Source organism: Falco rusticolus, chromosome 6 (assembly GCF_015220075.1).
Source record: "Falco rusticolus isolate bFalRus1 chromosome 6, bFalRus1.pri, whole genome shotgun sequence".
NCBI lineage: Eukaryota > Metazoa > Chordata > Aves > Falconiformes > Falconidae > Falco > Falco rusticolus.
This window is the reverse complement of record NC_051192.1, coordinates 24,901,241-24,919,681: the sequence shown is the minus strand read 5'-3', so window position 1 is coordinate 24,919,681 and position 18,441 is coordinate 24,901,241. Positions and strand designations below refer to the sequence as shown.

The 18,441-nt window shown below is 36.8% G+C and overlaps 1 protein-coding gene across 2 annotated transcripts in view; it reads right to left on the bottom strand.

Moving 5' to 3' along the window:
• The window catches only part of AFG1L (AFG1 like ATPase), a 72,427-nt gene that overhangs the window by 7,993 nt on the left and 45,993 nt on the right, over positions 1 to 18,441 (bottom strand). The window contains exons 9-10 of one of the 2 annotated variants that reach the window (XM_037391489.1): positions 16,156 to 16,226; positions 15,799 to 15,899 (exon numbers count right to left, since the gene is read on the bottom strand). The exons of the other annotated variant lie outside the window; for it this stretch is intronic. Coding sequence (XP_037247386.1) covers positions 15,799 to 15,899; positions 16,156 to 16,226 — 172 coding nt within the window. The remainder of the gene's footprint in view (positions 1 to 15,798; positions 15,900 to 16,155; positions 16,227 to 18,441) is intronic. 2 annotated transcript variants of the gene reach the window in all.

Genomic DNA, 18,441 nt, shown 5'->3' with positions numbered 1-18,441 from the left:
CTCATCCCATTAGTTTTACTTGTGCAAGTACTTCAGTATGGACACAACTATTCCACAGAGCAAGATGAGCATCATTTTGCATGATAACATCACAACTGCCTTCCCAGCTAATTAAACGTGCTGTACCAACAGTATAATACGGTTATAAAGCACTGCAATACTGCTAATATCTTAAAAACTGTAAATAAAAAATATTTTCTCTAACTGAAATTGCTAGAGGAATTTGCTGTAGGCCAAGCATAACTGCTTAACTAGAAGCCTTCTGCAAGAAGTTATTTCGAGCAATTATTAATGGCTGTCCATGACCAAGACTTTGGGGTTCATTCAGATGCAAGAATGAAAACCCCCTAGAAATGGTTTATACACAAGCATAGGAGAGTGAAGCCCTGATGGCATTCCAGAAATTCTTCTGAACACTAACGGGAATAAGCTAGAACTTCTCACCAGCTAACCCCCCAGGCAGGCTTTAATGCCTCTGACTCTAAGCCAGTTCTCCCATTTGCAGTCTCATGAATCTCCCATTCATAACCACACAACTTCCCTGTGACATCTACAGAAAAGAACTGCTACAAAAACTTCCCAGTGGTTTTTAGCAGTGTTTAAGAGCAGTATATACTATATCCTCTCCTGAAAGTTAGACATACTGTTCATTTTCTGCCTCCATTTCATTCCCCCAGCCACTACAATGGCTTTCTTAACCAGAAACCAAGAAACTAATCATCGTGAGGGCTGCCGGCAACAGTTTCAAGCATCACCTCTGGAAAAAATCTCATCTGGACAAAGGGTAGCTGAACTCCAAGTGTTTTGATGAAATGAAGCATGAAAAGGTTCGAGAAAGTGAAAGGAATTGCTAGCTGCAGAGCTAGCCCACCACATACCTTACCATCAGATACAAGCTAGCTGGACAACAATCATATCAAGTGCCAAAGAAAACAATGAAAACACTAAAAGCAACACAACTAAGATGCTGCTGGAGATTTTAAGATTGGTGGTAAGCAAACAGTTTAGGTAACGCTAATTTTTATTCCATACTTAGGACTAAAGTATTGTTAAGTACAGAGATCAAGTATGCCTGTGTGCTAAGTACCTGAGAGGGACAACAGCAGTTATTTAATTACATGTGAGAAAGGAAAAAATTTCTCATGTCTCTCTTTAGATAAAAAATTACAGACATCACTGCTATTCAGGTTCATTCTTTTATCACATGAAAAGCCCAAGCACTCTTCTGCTGAAGCCCAAATCCCTGAGGAATTATTCTGTCTTGCCCCAATATGATATACTTTCTCACAAACAATATGAATACACCCTCCTCATTCAAACACAAAGTATCAAATATTAAAAGCTGATGCCTAAAATACATAAATAAGTACAAATTAAAGGCTTCAAACTGTCACAAAATCTGCAAACTGAAACATCCAACTGCTGAGCTATGTGTCTAAGGAACTTGGGCACCTTGGTGGATGCCCAAACATAAAGATGAAAATCCCGGGGAGTCAGAGGGAAGAAACAGGTGGAGGACAAAAATGTAGCTAATGCACTTCAAGTGGGAAGAAAGGAAGATTGAATACTACTTTTGGTGTTTATACAGACATAAAACCACAGTTCATAGAGGGTTATAATATGTATCTCTATCGCAGCCAAACAAGAATTCAAGCCACTTCAGCAGTGCAAAAAGCTGGCAATTCAAAAATTCCTCTAATTCAGGACATAAAAGGCAGATCATTTTGAGCTGTTTAACAAGAATTTCTGAAACATCTACCCCAGCACTAAGTGATAATATTCTGTAAATGCTGGCAGAAACATGCTTTTGGAGACTCCAAAATCTTATGATCAGAAAGATTTAAGCCTAGCAGCCATGAGTATTTTAAAAGTTAGTATCTCCCTGCCAAAACTCAAGTGTGGTGAGAAAGTCAGCCACTCTCTTGTTATATACGGCTCAGCTGGCATCAGCTGCAGTTCTTTACAAAGAGGAGTTCTCAAATTCCCTCTTTTTAGAGTTCAGAAAGACATAACTCTGGAGATGAAGACAAAGCTTTTAATCTTGTTCTCAGCATGAGTTCCTCTTATCTTGGACAGGTCCTTTAATTTTCTTCTGCCTTACTCTACTTACTGTAAAAAGAAGGAACCATCAGCAAATTTGCAAATGCTTCAGGGACAGTTTAAAGCCCTTTCTCCCTTTAACCTTGGTATTGGCCCAATTTCCATGCTGCCTGCAATTGCTTCAAAGCTTTTCTAACTCACCAGCTATATGCAAAATGCTCCAAATGCAGGGGACCATGATGCAGGGGCACCTTGACAGCTTCTCAAGTCACATTCTCACTGGCCCGCTGCCCTTGCAAAACTAGCATGAGGCTGACACAAGCACCCACGTACCAACTCTGTGCCACACAAGAAATGAAATCACGGAAAACAGGTTCAAGGCCAGATTACACCACTGCTAGAGATTCCAGCTGTGCAGTCCATATTCAGAAGATCCACTGAGGAGATTTCTGCTGTTTCAGCAGCCAACAGCCCTCCCCTCCCCTTTACAGTATTGCCTACAGGACCTTTCTCCTCCTCTTGCAGCAAGTACTGGCTGGGTCCAGACTGCCAACAATACAGGCTCAGACCATAACACAGCTAGTGGCAAATGATTTTGGACACCTAGCACTGTCCTCTGTATAACAGTCCAGGGCTGAAATTTATTTTATGAACCTGAACCAGTCACAGAAAGTATTTCATTTTTGTCAGTAGCATATGTGAAGGTATGACTTCCTCTGAAGTTGCTAATGAAGCTACAAATCCTCCTAATATTGATACATATATATGTAATCCTCTTACTAAAAGTTTAGCCTGATTAATCTGGTCTTCTGACCAATGTTCTAAAAATAACTTGATTTGGCGTGCGTTTCTGGTACTGCCTGATCTTTTTTGTTTTATCAATTATGGATCAAAACTCACCTTCAGAACAATAACACATTTATGTAACAATTGTCACCATTTGTTACCAGCTCTTTCACATGCTGCACTATTATGTAAAAAAAAACCCAAAAAACCAATACCACCAACGCAAAAAACAGCAACAGATTGGAGCCAGTATTATTGCTCCTGCATGTGTATGTAAGGTAAAACTGTTGTAGATTTGCCATTAACTCTGATGCCAGGAGTCAGTATTTTATAGGCAACATACTAATGCAAAACGCATTAGCACTAACATGGCCTACCCTCCTGCCAAAGTGTTTCCTCCGCTTCAGCCTGCTTGACCGAGTTCTCACCTACATTTGGTTTTGTTTCTCCATCTACTTAATGCATTTTCAGCTATCATCATCTCAGTTCAAGTAGGATGTTTATGATTTTGAGCTCTCTGCAGACTGTTTTAAGAGTCAGTAGTCTCCTGTTTCTATTATATATTCTATTTCAATAAAGTATAAAGCATTCTCCTTCCTTGTTGACTTGTCAATGACAATGCAGCTCATCTTTTAGAGACTGCCTGAAGAATACAGAACGCTGTACATATGTTAGAAAAATATATTTCATCACAAGAGAAAATTTATTTTTGTTATATTTTGTTTTGGAAGATATTCCAGGGCCAGTTCCAATAACATCCTGAAGAGTTATTATAGACAATAACTACAGTTTAGTGCAGACACTCCAACACTCCAAAACTTCCTAAACCCAAAATACAGTTTAAGACTAGATAATATTTACAACTTAGACATTAAGCAATAACAAAATTTATAGAGCTCTTTTTGTTGTTTCCAAAGGTGCCACACTCTGTCACTAACAGGGCTGATAAAATAGAACACTGAAGTAATATTTCCAGATTGTAATTCAAGAAAGGAACAGAAAAACCTAAGGAATGATCTGTGATGCAGCTGCATGCTGAAGAGTACATAAAAACATTAATAGTTAGGGCACTGCTAACTTGGTTACAAAATTTAAAGGCACTAATGGCAATGCAAATCTATGGGAAATCTCTGTAAGTCACAGGCGAAGATGAGAAGTTCATTTGAAGCATTATTAATAAACTGAGAATTTAATTAAGAAGACAATTTCTTATCAGGTTTTACTGATGGTTTCTGGTGGAGAAAAAACAAAAGGCATGTCACGTTGTGTAATTAAATATCACATCAGAGGGCATACTGAGGCAAGATTAAAATAACATGCAGTTTTGTTTTGGAGCTTCCCAACTAAGCCCTATGAGTTGGCCTGCAACTTTAAATTCATTATTTTAACTTTTTTGAACACTACTTGACATGAGGCTATACAAATTGTTGGTTAAAATATTCACTAATTGATTCATTATTCTTTCTTTTAAAATATTCTTTAACGTATGTTTTGATTACTAAGAGGGAAGACAAAAAAAAATAAACAGACCAGTGATGTTTCCAGAAGTAATCATACAAGTGAAAGCTATATTCTTGAAACATCGAAGCTGAAAAGTCAGACAGATGTTAAGACAGCAGTTGCCTGTGCACCCTTAATCTTTATCTCTTGGATATACACTACAGTCTTAACTTACATTAACTGATGCTTCCCCCTCTCCTAGGACCCTTGACCTACCGATATGCAGAACAGTGGTTCTCACATAGCGTACACTTACCAACATGGATTTTGTCCTCACTTCTGGTGTGTCACAAGATCTCACTTGTCATGGACTTTTCAAATGCTTGTGTGGAAGAATTATTACGCATTTCTTCTTTAGCTCTTGTTACCACAACAGCTAGGTACTTCACCTGCAGTAATGAATTTATCTCAACAACTACAGCTGTGAATTAAGAAAGTGATGCTATCTCCATTTTACAAACAGAGGACAGAGAATTAAAGTTAAAAGCACATGTGAGCTCTTGATGCCAGGTTAAGAACCTCTGAAAACTGATTTTTCAGGTTTCACGGAACACTACCAATTCAAAATACACCACTCACTGACTTCAGTTAGAGCCATTATTATGGCAGTTTCGGACTCAGTGCCCCAAGAAGGCTGTCCAGAAAATTAAGATTACAATTGCCAACAGTGAAAAGGTGGGGGTTTGGTTGGGTTTTTCAGTTGGGTTTTTCTTTTTGTTGTTGTTGGTGGTGTTTGGTAGTTTTTTTAATAAGAATAGTATCATGCACTAAATCTGGTGCGGACTATGGCAAAAGCCAATTACGCAAGGCAGCATTCAGCTGTATGTGATCATGTAATTACAGTATCACACATCAATGATTATTACTGTAGTGCCTATGCAGCAGGAGGGACCAACTCAGATAACAGAAGCAACAGTCATTCTGGAATTTTCTAACTGCGTTTTGGTGTTGATAGCACCTTACCTTATACATCCTTTATGTAAGCTGTTTTTCAGCTTTGGCACCCACACAGATGATCAGCAGAGCTGGAATATGAGATCTATAAACACTAGGGTCAAAGGTATTTTCTCAATCAAGTACAGCCCCCTGCCAGCTCAAGTTACCTCATCACAGAATTCTGGTGAAAACTGATTTTGCTTGATCTTACAGCAGGATTTTTGGCATGGTTCTCATAAAGGAAAGTTGTTTCAGACCTTTGCTCTTCTGCTGATTAAGAAGATGCTTGTAACTTCTAGATTATTTTTTTATTCATAAACAATTTTATATTCATGTATGACAATGCTCTCTACTAACTGAAATAGTATATTTCTGTTCTTGGTCTTTATTTGGTGTGACTGATGTGGATGAAGTTCTCACTTTTTTTTCCTCTTCACTCTGCTGTGAGGACAACATGCACTCTACCCTAGACTCTCCCAAGTACACCTTTTCTGCACCTGCTCTGCTTGAGTTTGTTTTCTTGCACACAGATGAATACTGCTTTAGTCACTGGTATTTACCAGTTTCCCCATTTTATCCCAACTGAGTTGAAATGTCAGTCTCACTGGAGCACACTCCTAAGTTCATTCATTATTCAGCACAATCCCTCCTGCCTTAGAACAACTTATCTACTAAATAGTGACAGACATCCATACTGAACCTATAGGAAGCGAGATGTTTCAAAGATCTATCAGCTGGTCAATGCTGGCTACAGACTGGAGGAACAGCAAAAGGCATGTTTCTGCTCCCAAAGCCCTCACTGCCAAATTTCCAGTTTCAACTCCAAAGTATGGCATTTGCCAATGAAAAGGTCTCCAAAAATAGTTAAGGCTTAAAAAAAAAAAACAGGTTTACGTTGCTTTGCTGTAATCAAACAAACCTACAAACTATTTCAACATGTATAAACAGGTACAATACAATACAAAAGGCCGTAAGAAAGAAGTGTACATACATCAAAATTATATGTAAGTTCCCTTAAATAAGCTACTAGATCACAAACAAACCATCTTGTTATTTTTTTAAGTTTTCAGAAGAACCTAGAGATTATCAGAATTAGGTTTATAGCTCATTCTATTTAGAGGCCTATTTAATTATTGGCACTTACTGTTAAGATTTCAAAATGAGTCAGCAAAGCTTGGGAAAAAAAAAGGGACGACGACGACGATGGGATGACACACATTCAAGCATTTAAGAAACAAAAACCTGAATTTAAAAGGCAAACCCTTAATCTACAATCAGCTTCAAAATCTTGTCCTTGTGTATTCTCTAGTCTATAACATATAGGATCTAAAACCTCAAGGTTTATGCAGCTTTCACTGAATGGAGTGCTTTCTAAAATTAATCCCTGATACACATAAAGTGTAAAACAGAAAGGAGGTATGACTAACAATATTACTACATTACAATGTTCCCACCTGAAATAAGTTTAAGTGTATTTTATAAAACATACTTGTGAGTTTGATACAACAACTTTTTTTGGGGGTGTAGAAATTGATTAAATTCTTAAAGCAAATGTCACTAATAAAAGACAAACGGCAGAGTAACCTGCAAAACCTAATCTCCTGATGGGAATAAAAAGAAGATCAAAACCAAACTAAGGAAACCTATTATTCTAAAAAGTTACTGAAAATAGTGCTCACTTCTGAACAACTCCATAGCACGTTTATTTGCAACTGCACCCAATAATCCTACAATTCTAAAGATGACACAATTATACAGTGGACACATTTAGCAGTTTTTAATGATGGTAATTCCCCCCAAAATTATTCAGAATCTTTAGACTGAAAATGCAGTTGAGTTGTGTCATCATGTAGGGGAGACATTCAATTGACTTAAAGACAGACACCTGCATTCTTATAATCACTCATTGCCTTTGAAAATGGTGACTTTTTTTTTTAACCTTAGTTCAGTTACACTTCAAAATGAAAAATGCAAGCTGTTCAAATTAGGAACATCTTCCTTCTGGTCTGTACAGTATGTCTATTCCAATGGAACAACAACCTACCAGAAACTGCCTGCCACTTCTTTGTTGCATTAATCTACAGAAATACCGTATTTTGCCAATTACAAAAATGTTAAACAACTTCCTAAGGGAAAAAAAAAATCACAGTAAGAAAACCTTTTACAACAGAGATATTACATTCCTTAGCTTTGTTATGCTGTAGCATGTTTGCTAATCATTAGTAACCCAAATTCCCTTGTGCTGTTTTACAGTTCAAACTGAAAACATGACCTTATTAAAGTTACTTTAAAACACTAAACTGCATAGATTCATCGAGCCCCATATCCTCTAACAGTGGCCAGAAGCAGTTGTCTAAGGTGACTATAGGAATAGGATACGCATACGGCAATACTTTGCTGATATATTTTCCCAGGTACCCATGACCTGTTGTTCATTAACTTCCATGAATTTTTATATTAAACCTTTTGCATTTAACATGACTGACCTTCAGTTTACCCACACACAAAATCAGTTTTACAGATATACTTTTGTATCATGCTAAGACTCTGTGTTCACTGGTACTTGGCAATGAAAGGATGTATTTAATTACCTAATGGAAAGACTACAGGATCCATGAAATAAATTTATTTAACCTTTGTAAAGAAAAGGCTAAAATGGGTTTGAGTACGCTCCGAAGTCAGTATTCCCAGCAGAGGGCACTAGCTGCTATGCTCAAGCCAGAGGCAGACTTAATTTAAAAGTACTGTGAGGAAGACTATCTCCTTACTTCCTCAGGACCTTGGAAGACTACATATAAGGTACACTGTTGTCTAAATTATTTATACCAGATCAAGATTCAAGCCAAACTGTCACCAGTCATTAAGCAAAATTTTAAAAGAGAAGTGAAGAAAGAGAATTGAGAGGATGATTTTTTTAAGGCCTAACGAACACTGACCTTTATGTATAAACACAGAGAAATGAAACTACTGTGATGGGGTAGTAAGATTTATATGCGCATGATTGCTAGCTTAATATTGTTTAAAATCAAGTTAATATGCACATTCTATTTTAAAAAATATTTTCATCTGAACTTTGAATATATATACAAACTGCTAAGAAAAGGTATAAGAAAAAAAAAAAAAGGTTTTTATAAACACACTTTTCAGTTCAAGTTATCAGATCTGACCATCCAAAAAGCCTTCTAGAATTTGTCAAGGACAATTATAAACTATATTTGCTTGTTAAGAACCAGCTCCTTAGAATCCACTATTGTGAGAACCTTTCAGTCACATTAACTCAATGAAAAAATTAACTAATTGTGTTTTGCAACATTTAACTCCACTAGTAAATGTATCCCTCATTGTATAGATGGAGAAACTGACAGGAAGAAATTAATTAAAGGCCACAAAAAATGGGGGAAGCTAATGTTAGTATTAAAATTCAGGAACTATGTCGGTATTCTGCTTAGTCCCTCTCCCAGCCTTCTCTGGATACATTTGTTCATTTTATGGGGCCTTAGAAAAAATGGTATAACAACAAACACTTTGATGAAAACCAAGCATATTTCTCCTGGATGATTACACCGGAGAAGCACATTTATAGGGCTCTGTTCTAGTGAGTCAGTAACTACTTTCATGTCACAACAAGCGCTACCATGTGCCATACTGCCACATAAACCCTGGTGTGTCATATCCGGAAAACTGCTTCTCATTTTGCTCTAAAGCAAATAAAATAGATCAGTATTGTCTCATCCAGCAGTTTTTTAGTTTTCCACATGTTCACATAGCCAGCAAGGCAAAAACGTTAAGTGTATGAATTTGATATTAACTAAATTAGCTAAAACTTGGGATTTTCCTCAACTGGAAAAATATGATTTAGAAATTGACGCACACAATAATGGAACAAGATGCTTTCTACCAACTTAATTGCATGTCACACCAGCACTGCATACAATATATTCTCTGTATTTTATCTTTATATATATATATATATTATATAATAGACAACCGGTAATTACCAATATCTGATGCATTATTTTAGACAGAAATAACTCCTTATATACTTAACATGAAAAAAATTTGATGCTAACAAATGAAACAAGAAACAAAAGACTATAATACTAGAAAGACACTGAGTCTATTTCCCAAGGCCTTCACGTATTAATTATGAAAGCAGCTGTTTTGCAAATTCTACTTAATGCCAGGAGATGTTTCAAATAGTATAAAGTTACTAATTGCTGATTTGCTATATTCATTTATTATGTATTGGCTGTCATTTCATGAAATCACATGATATCAAAGTGGAAAATGTTTTAATATTTCCCTTTCAATCAGAATTGTGATTTTATTTCAAAGGAAACATCACTGAATTTGAAAAAGTTTTATAGACTGTTCATATAAAATATTGTATTACAACAGTTCCTAAGTAATCATCTGAGCAATTTCAAACACATCTTAATCATACACCAACAAATGTAGAGTCTAAGGTCTGGACATTTATCCCTCTGGACTGCACTGTAACAGTTACCCAAGACCAGACTAGAAGACCTATTTTGACAACAATGTGAAAGCAGACGCATTTGGGTTATAAGCTATTTCTCCAACATAAAAAAAGCATCCAGCCTTTCACACAATGACTCTTGCAAAACTTAAATTCTTCTTTCTGGAACCATTAAGGGTTACGGATAGCCAAAGGAATCACTTCACCAAGTTTTGAGTATGATGTTGTCCACTCATGCCATAATGATTATTGAGGTAGTGAGTATGCATGAGTAGTGGTATATGCCAGTTTCAGAAAACTCAAAAAAATACTACAACTCCACAATAATATTGCAACAATTCAGTGTAATAAAAAATAACTTCGCAAAACAACTGGTGCCCTTCATTACACTCACTTATTCCTCTACCTGAAATTAAATAATGTTTTTGGAATAATGAACCAAATGTAACAGAGGAAATAATTTTAACCAAAATTAATTGCATTAACTAAAACAAATTAGATTACATTTTGAGTTGTACTGTCAGAAGATGTTGGCAATGTAAACCTTTTCTCACACACACAAAAATATCTTGTTATCTTGTATTTACTAGATGTGAAACACATAAACAGAAGTCCAGAGTTGACATCCACCTTCCATTATGAAACGTCTTCATCTTGAAATTTTCTCATTCTGAACAGATGCCTCAAACTGACACATCTATGTGTGCGAATGAATATTTATTTGTAAAAGTTTCGATCAACTACTGTATTTCTGAGAGTAAGGCTGTTACAGACTTTGTTCCTCAAGTCAGACTTTCCTTTAGCAGTGGCTCAGTGAGAAGTTGTAGTGCTGCCATGCTGTGGACCAGGAATGTCAAATTTGGAATAAAGGCGGCTTGCTTAGCAGGGAAACGTCTTATACATGTTCTGTGAAACCCCACTCAAATCTAAGGAAGTTACAAGCCTCTGAGAAATGCAGTCTGAACCCACTGCACAAACGGGTAGCAGACTAAGTACTGTCTACTCCCAAAAGCACAAGGGGGCTGAGTGCAGGTTGGCCCCTCCAGATGGACTGGACACGTTCTCCTGCCTGCTGCTGCTTTGTTCACTGCACTCACAGGTGCAGTGAGACAGTTGCCAACAGGCAGAGGGGACTCTTGACTCTCTCATGACTGTAGTTTCAGACAATTTAAGACCAGAGATCATGAGATCCTCCAATTTCCTGAATTTTAGAGGCAGCTAAGCCTAAGAACTAGTCCTTAGCTCAAACACAAACACCTCTTCCTAAAATGACACCCAATGTTGACCCAAAATGCAGTATAAGGAAGCTCTGCCACTTCCTTCACTACCTCAAATGTGTGAATGGGTGGGGTTTTTTGTTGTTGGGGGTTTTTTTTGTTACATCTGAATCTCTGCCTGTAGTCTCTGGTTTTCATTATGCTGCCTTCTGCTAGATTTAGGAGCCCATTAATACCTGTATTTTTGGCCCTATGTGAAAATAGCTGTACATTAGAAACTCATCTTCTAGTCCTCTTTTTGATAAGCTGAACAAATTGAACTGTAAATCTTTCATCTGAGGTCACAAATTCTCCAGCTCAAATGATTTGTGGCTTTTTCAACAGCCTCTTCAGGTTTGTCAGTGTCTCTTGTAAAATGTCAAAACCACACCTAACATTCTGCCATCAATCTGAGATGTTTTTAAAATAAAAATAATCTTTCTACCCTCTGATTTATTTCCACTCTACCCATCCCAAATGAAATTAGGTCTAAATGCTCTAATGCTGGACCAGAAGCTCCTTTTGAGCTGCTTGTGCATTATAATGCTTAAACTTATTTCCATGTCACTGTGCCTAGGGGACAGTATCCTCCTGTAGGTATGACTTGTGTTCCCCATTTCTAGATGCAAAATGTTGTGTTTGCTTAGATTTAAAAAAAGGCAAAACAAATCAAACCCTCTCCTTCCTCCCCAAAACCTCAGTTCTGCTGAGAAACAAACTGCATGCAGCATCCTCATTTTTATTTCATTCCCCCCATACACACAGCACTCTTCATATTCACAGCAAGTTTGTATTAGAATTTATGTTATACTCAAAACTGCTGGGGGAAAAAAAATCATTGTACTAGGCTTAGTATAAAAATGTGCTCATTAGAAATGCTACACTCAACACCAATCCTTCAGTGATAATTCTTTTTATATGTTAGTTAACTAACTTTTCAATCCAATTACTTTCATGACACTGCGTAATGCCAGTTTGTCAGTAAGAACAGCATCTACAAAACTCAACCTCTTCCACAAAATCAAGGAGACTGGAATTAATTTTATTTCCATTCTTTAGTTATTATCCACTGTGTGAATCCAGAACCAGCTTCTCCATTACCCTTTCTCAACTAAAATCTGACCGACAGCCTGCAGTTACACAGGTCATCATGCTTGTGTGGATTTTGCTTGTTTATTTTTTAATGTTGGCACATAGTAGCATTCTTCTAGTCTTGTGGAATTTCTCTTGCGCTCTAACATTTATAAAAAATAAAAGGCAAGGCACAAATCTCAGCCTGGTTTTCCAGGACTCCAATGACTCAAAATGTCTTTGCAGCCTATTTTTAATATATGCTAACTATTAACAGACTGGAAGTTATTTTATTATCCTTTGATGAAACTAATGTTTCACTGTTTCACCTAGAACAAACATTTTGCAATACCTTTTCCTTTTCCCACATCATTAGTAAAAGGTCACCCATCTCCAGCTAAGAATAAGCCAATAACATTCAGATAATAAAAACAATATCAAAACTCCCATTTTACTTAACAAGTCTTATAGCTAAGCAGACATGACATTTGCTGATGACCTTTAGTTTGTCTTTAATTTCCTGCACTTCATAACTAGTTGCTAATCACACTATATTATTTGATTCTGTTTCGATGGTGACACAGGACATACTTTTACTATCTTTTTCCTCAAGAAGTCCTTCTTGTTCTTCGTTGTTGTTGTTTACACTTCCCTTTCCAATTAGTTTTGGTTGTACTTCCCTTTTGCTTTTGAAAATTACTCTTCCTGAACACTCAAATATGTGATTTCACTCTTCAGAAATATCTTTCAGTTACACTGAATGTTAGAAAATTATGGAGAAGATTGCTCCTACGCAACACAAGCTAGATGAATTCATCACTATAAGGTCCCATAAAGCTGCTCAAACCAAATGACCTCGTACTGGATATAGTATATTTTATGCTAGAAAATTATCATTTGCAATTTTCAGACTAATTACATTTCACCATTTCCTGCATTACATCTATAGCACAAGCTTCCCATACAAGGGTTTTTTTCTTTATATGCTTTTTATAGCCAAGTGCTCAAGAAGCAATACCCCTCATTCTCCGTTTGCAACAGACCCCTATGAGTGCTACCCTCTTGGGTTTGTTCATTAGTAGAGTGATCAATATGTACTCAAGACTCTTGTATTAATTACCTTTAAAGGCAGGTACCAGTGTCTTTAACTACTGCATACTGTCCCTCCACCTCTTTTAGCCACTCTGTCCTTAAGTAGGCTGTAAGCACTGATTCCACATTCTTATGAACTTTCCCACAAGGTTTCAATAATATCAGTTATATCTCATTTTCCTCCATTAATGAGAATTTCCCATTTATTATGCTTGTCACTGGTCTTAGCACTGGTATAAAACCAACTGCAAATCTTGTTTACTGTTCTGTTATAAGTTTAATTGGCTCCTACAATACCAACTTTAAATTGCTTTTATCTACCTAGGATGCTTTGCTTGGGCTGTCAGTTAAGCCCCTTGCTGGTTGCTACAGGCTCCAGAGCAAGGAAGACACCGCAACCCATGTCCCTTCACGCAATCTGCCTTCCCATGGAACTTTGTCCCCACATCCCGCACAAAAAAACCTGCAGACTCACTCTAGCCAAATCCAACAAATTCCCCTCCAGTATTTTCTTTTGTGGAGCTTCCTTTTCATTACATATTTCTCAGCCTCCTAGTTTCCTTTTTCTTAATAGTTTCACTCATGATGCCTGTCAACTTACCTACCATTTGGCACCACAAGCAGTACCAAATACCTTGTAGCTATGTCTCCTACAGATTTCTGCTTTATCTCTCCACAGTTTCCACTATTATCCAGCTTACTTGAATTATATATGAATGACTTCACACTTCCTGTCATGTTGAATGTCCCCTGTCTTCAGGGGGGGGGGGATTCTGCCTACAAGCCACCAGTGCATTCTTCTGGATCCTACTTATTTCTTCTATGGCATCAGTGGGAATGACATCCCATCCTGACTGTTAAAAAACTGATACTGCATGCATAAATTTTTCCATCAAAAAGTTAAAAGATTTCATGAAAAAAAGGAACATGGTTTCATGGTTTGACAACTGAATTTTTCTTTTACCTTTTACCAGATTTTAAGAGCAGCAGGGTGGGCAAATGGAGCAACAAGGCAGGCAAGGTCTTAAATGCAGTTTACACCGATGGGAATTTATTACGATTGCTATAAAGCACTATAGAAGTTTACATTAGTGAAAAAAAATCCTATTATAGGCAACTCAAGCCATTCACCCAAATTTGATGGACACTTCTGAAGTCCATGACTATACTTCTCTACCTATGAGGTGAACATAGTGATACTACCTTACCAATACACTAATGTGATACTTATGAAGGTTCATCAGTGATCCAAAGAGAAGAATAATGGCAAAATAAATAACTGTATATAAATATTAAAAACAAGTGGAGACAAATGCAAAGAAAATAAGCAATGACCAAGGAAGTTGTTAAAGATCTACTGTCTGCCATGTGTTTTAGTTTTAAACACGTGATCATGCTATTAGAGACTATCAACACATGAGCAGATGGCGTCTGAATTCAGACAGCATTACTTCTTAAGTCCTGGGAGATCAATGTTAAGAATGATACTGTTAAGTGATGTTTAACATTTCCTAAGTATTCTTTTTACTTGTACTGAGTGCAAACCAAGCAACTCAGCTCCATTATGCCAAGGTGGTCTGAATGCCACAGATTTCTTCAACAGGATCAGAACCTTCAGACCCGAAGTATCAGCTGCTGCCATGTGAGCTACCAGAGCACTTCTCCTTGGAAGCAATTTATCATCCCATTTATTTACTAGACTAGAAAATGTTACAAGTGTTTGCTGACAGCATAGTTTTCTGATACATTAAGATGCACAATGAAGAAAAAGTCTCAAAACTTTTAGTGAAAATCAAGCTACCTCCATGCTCAGAAATGGCTAACTGGTTCTGTCTGAAACTGAAAAGCAACAAGGCCTAAAACCCATGGTCTGAAACATAACCATGAAATTTCTGTCTGAATAGTTGGTAGCTACAAGGAAGTGAAAACAGCGTTATAACCAAACGACTACTCAGCATCCTGAATAGAGGGTGCTATAAGCCCAGTTTAGAGTTGTGATCATTTAACAATAACTTCAGATATTAGCAGAGAGGTCACTGAAGTACAATGCAACTCCCGGGGGTATATCTTCAAATCCACTGGAGGTCATGTACAAAAGCAGCTCTTCAGGAATCACCCCCCAACATATTTAACAGAGAATGCCAACTTTTGAGAAGGCCTGGGGCTAAACAGCCTTTGTACAGCCAGTCACAACTAAGGCACACAACAGCAGCCTTATCCTAGTGGTCCTAGGATTACTGTTCCTTTGCTTGGCTATCAACTTAAAGTCCAGATTTTAAAAACAGTATTTGAATGCTATTTACATATTGGTATGTTATGACTACTAATATTCCAGCAATAATGTTAGCCCAGGCACACACGCTATATTAGGGTTTTGGAAGACAACCTGTGATAATACATGAGTGAAGTTACTGTATATTATAAAAAAAATTATTATTGTTCTTCTGGGAAGCTCTTCTTTTCTCTCTCCCATTAAATCCAAAATCTTTCTGCCAAGTTAAAAAAAGCCCCGTTAATTTAGTTATGAAATGGGAAAATATGAGGTTTTGTGTTTTGGATTTGTTTTTGTTTGGGTTTTTTTTTTTAAACCGTGAAAAGTCTGAGCATTAACTGATCTAGATTTGACCGGGTACTCACTCTGTCACACAGCTCTTCAAACGTGAAGTCTGCAATGGTTCCACACGCTTTATTCAGCCTCAGCTCTCTGCCTTGCACTTTTAGAATCCTTGGTCTAGTTACTATGGGAACATGAACAAAGACTCAATCTTCTCTGGATAATTACTATAAAATTCATCTCTTACAGATAGGAAATGCATAGCTTCATGAATAATAGCACATGATTCAACACATAAATTAGACAAAATGCTGATACAATGACTGCCACTTGAGCGTGGCATCAACCCATATACAGCAATGGAACTTATTAATTGGTCAGTGGAGATTGGGCATTGTGTTCTAAATGTATTCTCTTTCAAGAGAAATTAACTTACGTACAATCATTTTGTTTCTGAGCCAGCTCATCAAACAACTTATCCATGACAGCCTCCACATCAGCTTCACTTGTGCTACAGTGAAAAGAATAATAGAATATGAAATTAATAACACTTGAAGCCAACATCAAACAGCTGCCTGAGCCTGCTTAGCTTTTTGCCCATAAAAAAAGAGAACAGGATGTTATGCTCTAAATACAAACATTAGATTTAGAATACACTTAAAAGTAGAGAATATTAACTCTCAGGTAGATGATTCTACCTTATTTGCATACACTGAAAGACTTCTGTGTTTTGAGCTGTTTCCAGTAATGAGGCAATACAGGCAGAGCAGATCCATTAACACTATGTGTACACAATGAGAAAAAAGGCTTCTGGCTCTATCTTGCATGCAAAATAAGAGCAAATAGACAAGGCAAGGCAGTCAAGCACCTAAATAAGTATCCTTTGAAATTTCTGAGAGGGGACTTTGTGGAATTAAATATTGGAGCAGCTTTCTGAGGGATTAAAATAAAAATAAAAATCAAGTCAACTGATTGTGTTTAGCAAACAATTTTCAAAATTGCAAAATTAAACTATGAAATTCAAAATACCAGCACAATCCCAGCACAATCCCTGGATTAGTGATTTTTATTAGTTTCCCCTCTCTGTTGCCAATAGTTTTTGGGAAAAGATCAACCATAGACAGTGAAAATGCAAAATATCTGTGCTGAGAGCTGAAGTTAAGTTTATATACATCTTCTCGTTGCCCCAAGAATTATAGATCTGTCTGATCAGAGAATATTTTTTGTCACTGAATGGGGCAGAGGGCCAATCTTTCTGTGTTTCATTCTTAAAGATAGATAATATTTCTAGCTGAGATCAAAAGCTAAGTATAGCAAATTAACTCTACAGAAGACAATAAATTAGAACTAAGATATGTAACACTTAAGTTAGTATAATCTCATTTGGTATGAAAAGTCTGCTTTTATAGATCATGGACACACTCAAGTTGCATAGCTTCACAGAGTTCTAGTCCTCCTCTAAATGACAAGTGACAATCAGCATGTTACACAAGTACCTTCCTGTTCATTAGGCCTTAAGCACCTTAAAAATGCTAACAGCAGAACTGAAATAATGACTTTTTAGCTCAAGCTTAACAATAGCAAACATTGTAGATACAAAGAATTCAGGGGGAAAAATGCCACAAACTTCTGTAAGTGCCATTTCAAATCTTTTAACAAACCTTTTGTGAATAAGAGATTACATAAAATCGTAACTTAAAAAGTTTCTCTCAGTGTTGATATTTGTGTACTGCTTTCCTCTGACAAAATAACGAATGAAAAGGAACAGATGAAGCCGGGGAAAAAAAGCCATAAAAGGGGAGAAAGAGTGCATGTGTATCACAGAGTATGCACACACGTATGCATTTATCTATCAAAAAGGTTGATGTAAAGGCTACAAGAAACAGCCGAATATGATGCCTGGGTGGATATCTACACCTAATTGCCAGGAAAGTTTGTTTTGAAAACAGACACCTGAGACTGAGATCAAGGAAGTTGCTTTGATCAGGAATCTTGTAATTGTGTTACACTGCTTTCAGATGAGTATGGAACAGCTTTAAGCAACCTTCAGTTGCGTATTTTAAATGAAGACTACACAAATTATGAAGCATCAAGACAATTTTAAAAAAATGTGATGATACTATAACTATTAATAGGGGAATGTAAACATGCTCGACAAGAACATTTCCTTTTGGAGGCAAGACTGCTAACTAAATTTCAAAAATCTTAGCAAAATACTGTATAGTACCTGCTTTTAAAACAAACAAATTTCCATATATTAAGCTAGTTCTGCAGGGTTGAAAGATCCAATGAACAAGTTTGAGTAGAAAAATGAATGAGATTCCCTCAGAAAAAGAAAGGATGATGAAATAAATATCTTATTTCCATTAGCAGCTGTAGGATTTTTTAAATTATTTTTTCCCCACTGCTTCCTAATGATTTACAGAAGTTCTAGAGGTAATCAACATCCTTCCAATGAGAGAACATGACAGACAACTTATCGCCCATCTCTGCCATTCACTTGACTACAAGTTTTACAGCAGAACACCACAAAATACTTTGGCTAGGTACTACTCCTGGGACTTGTTCATATTTCTTCTCCTCTAAGAGCTGATGCCATAGCCACCATGTTTAGGCTATTACCTGCTAGAAACCACATACAGGCTCTTCCTTTCTTCAGAGTATGGACACTGAGAAAAGAACATGACATGTGCCCTCCAGAATTATCAAACAAAGTCACAGAGTGC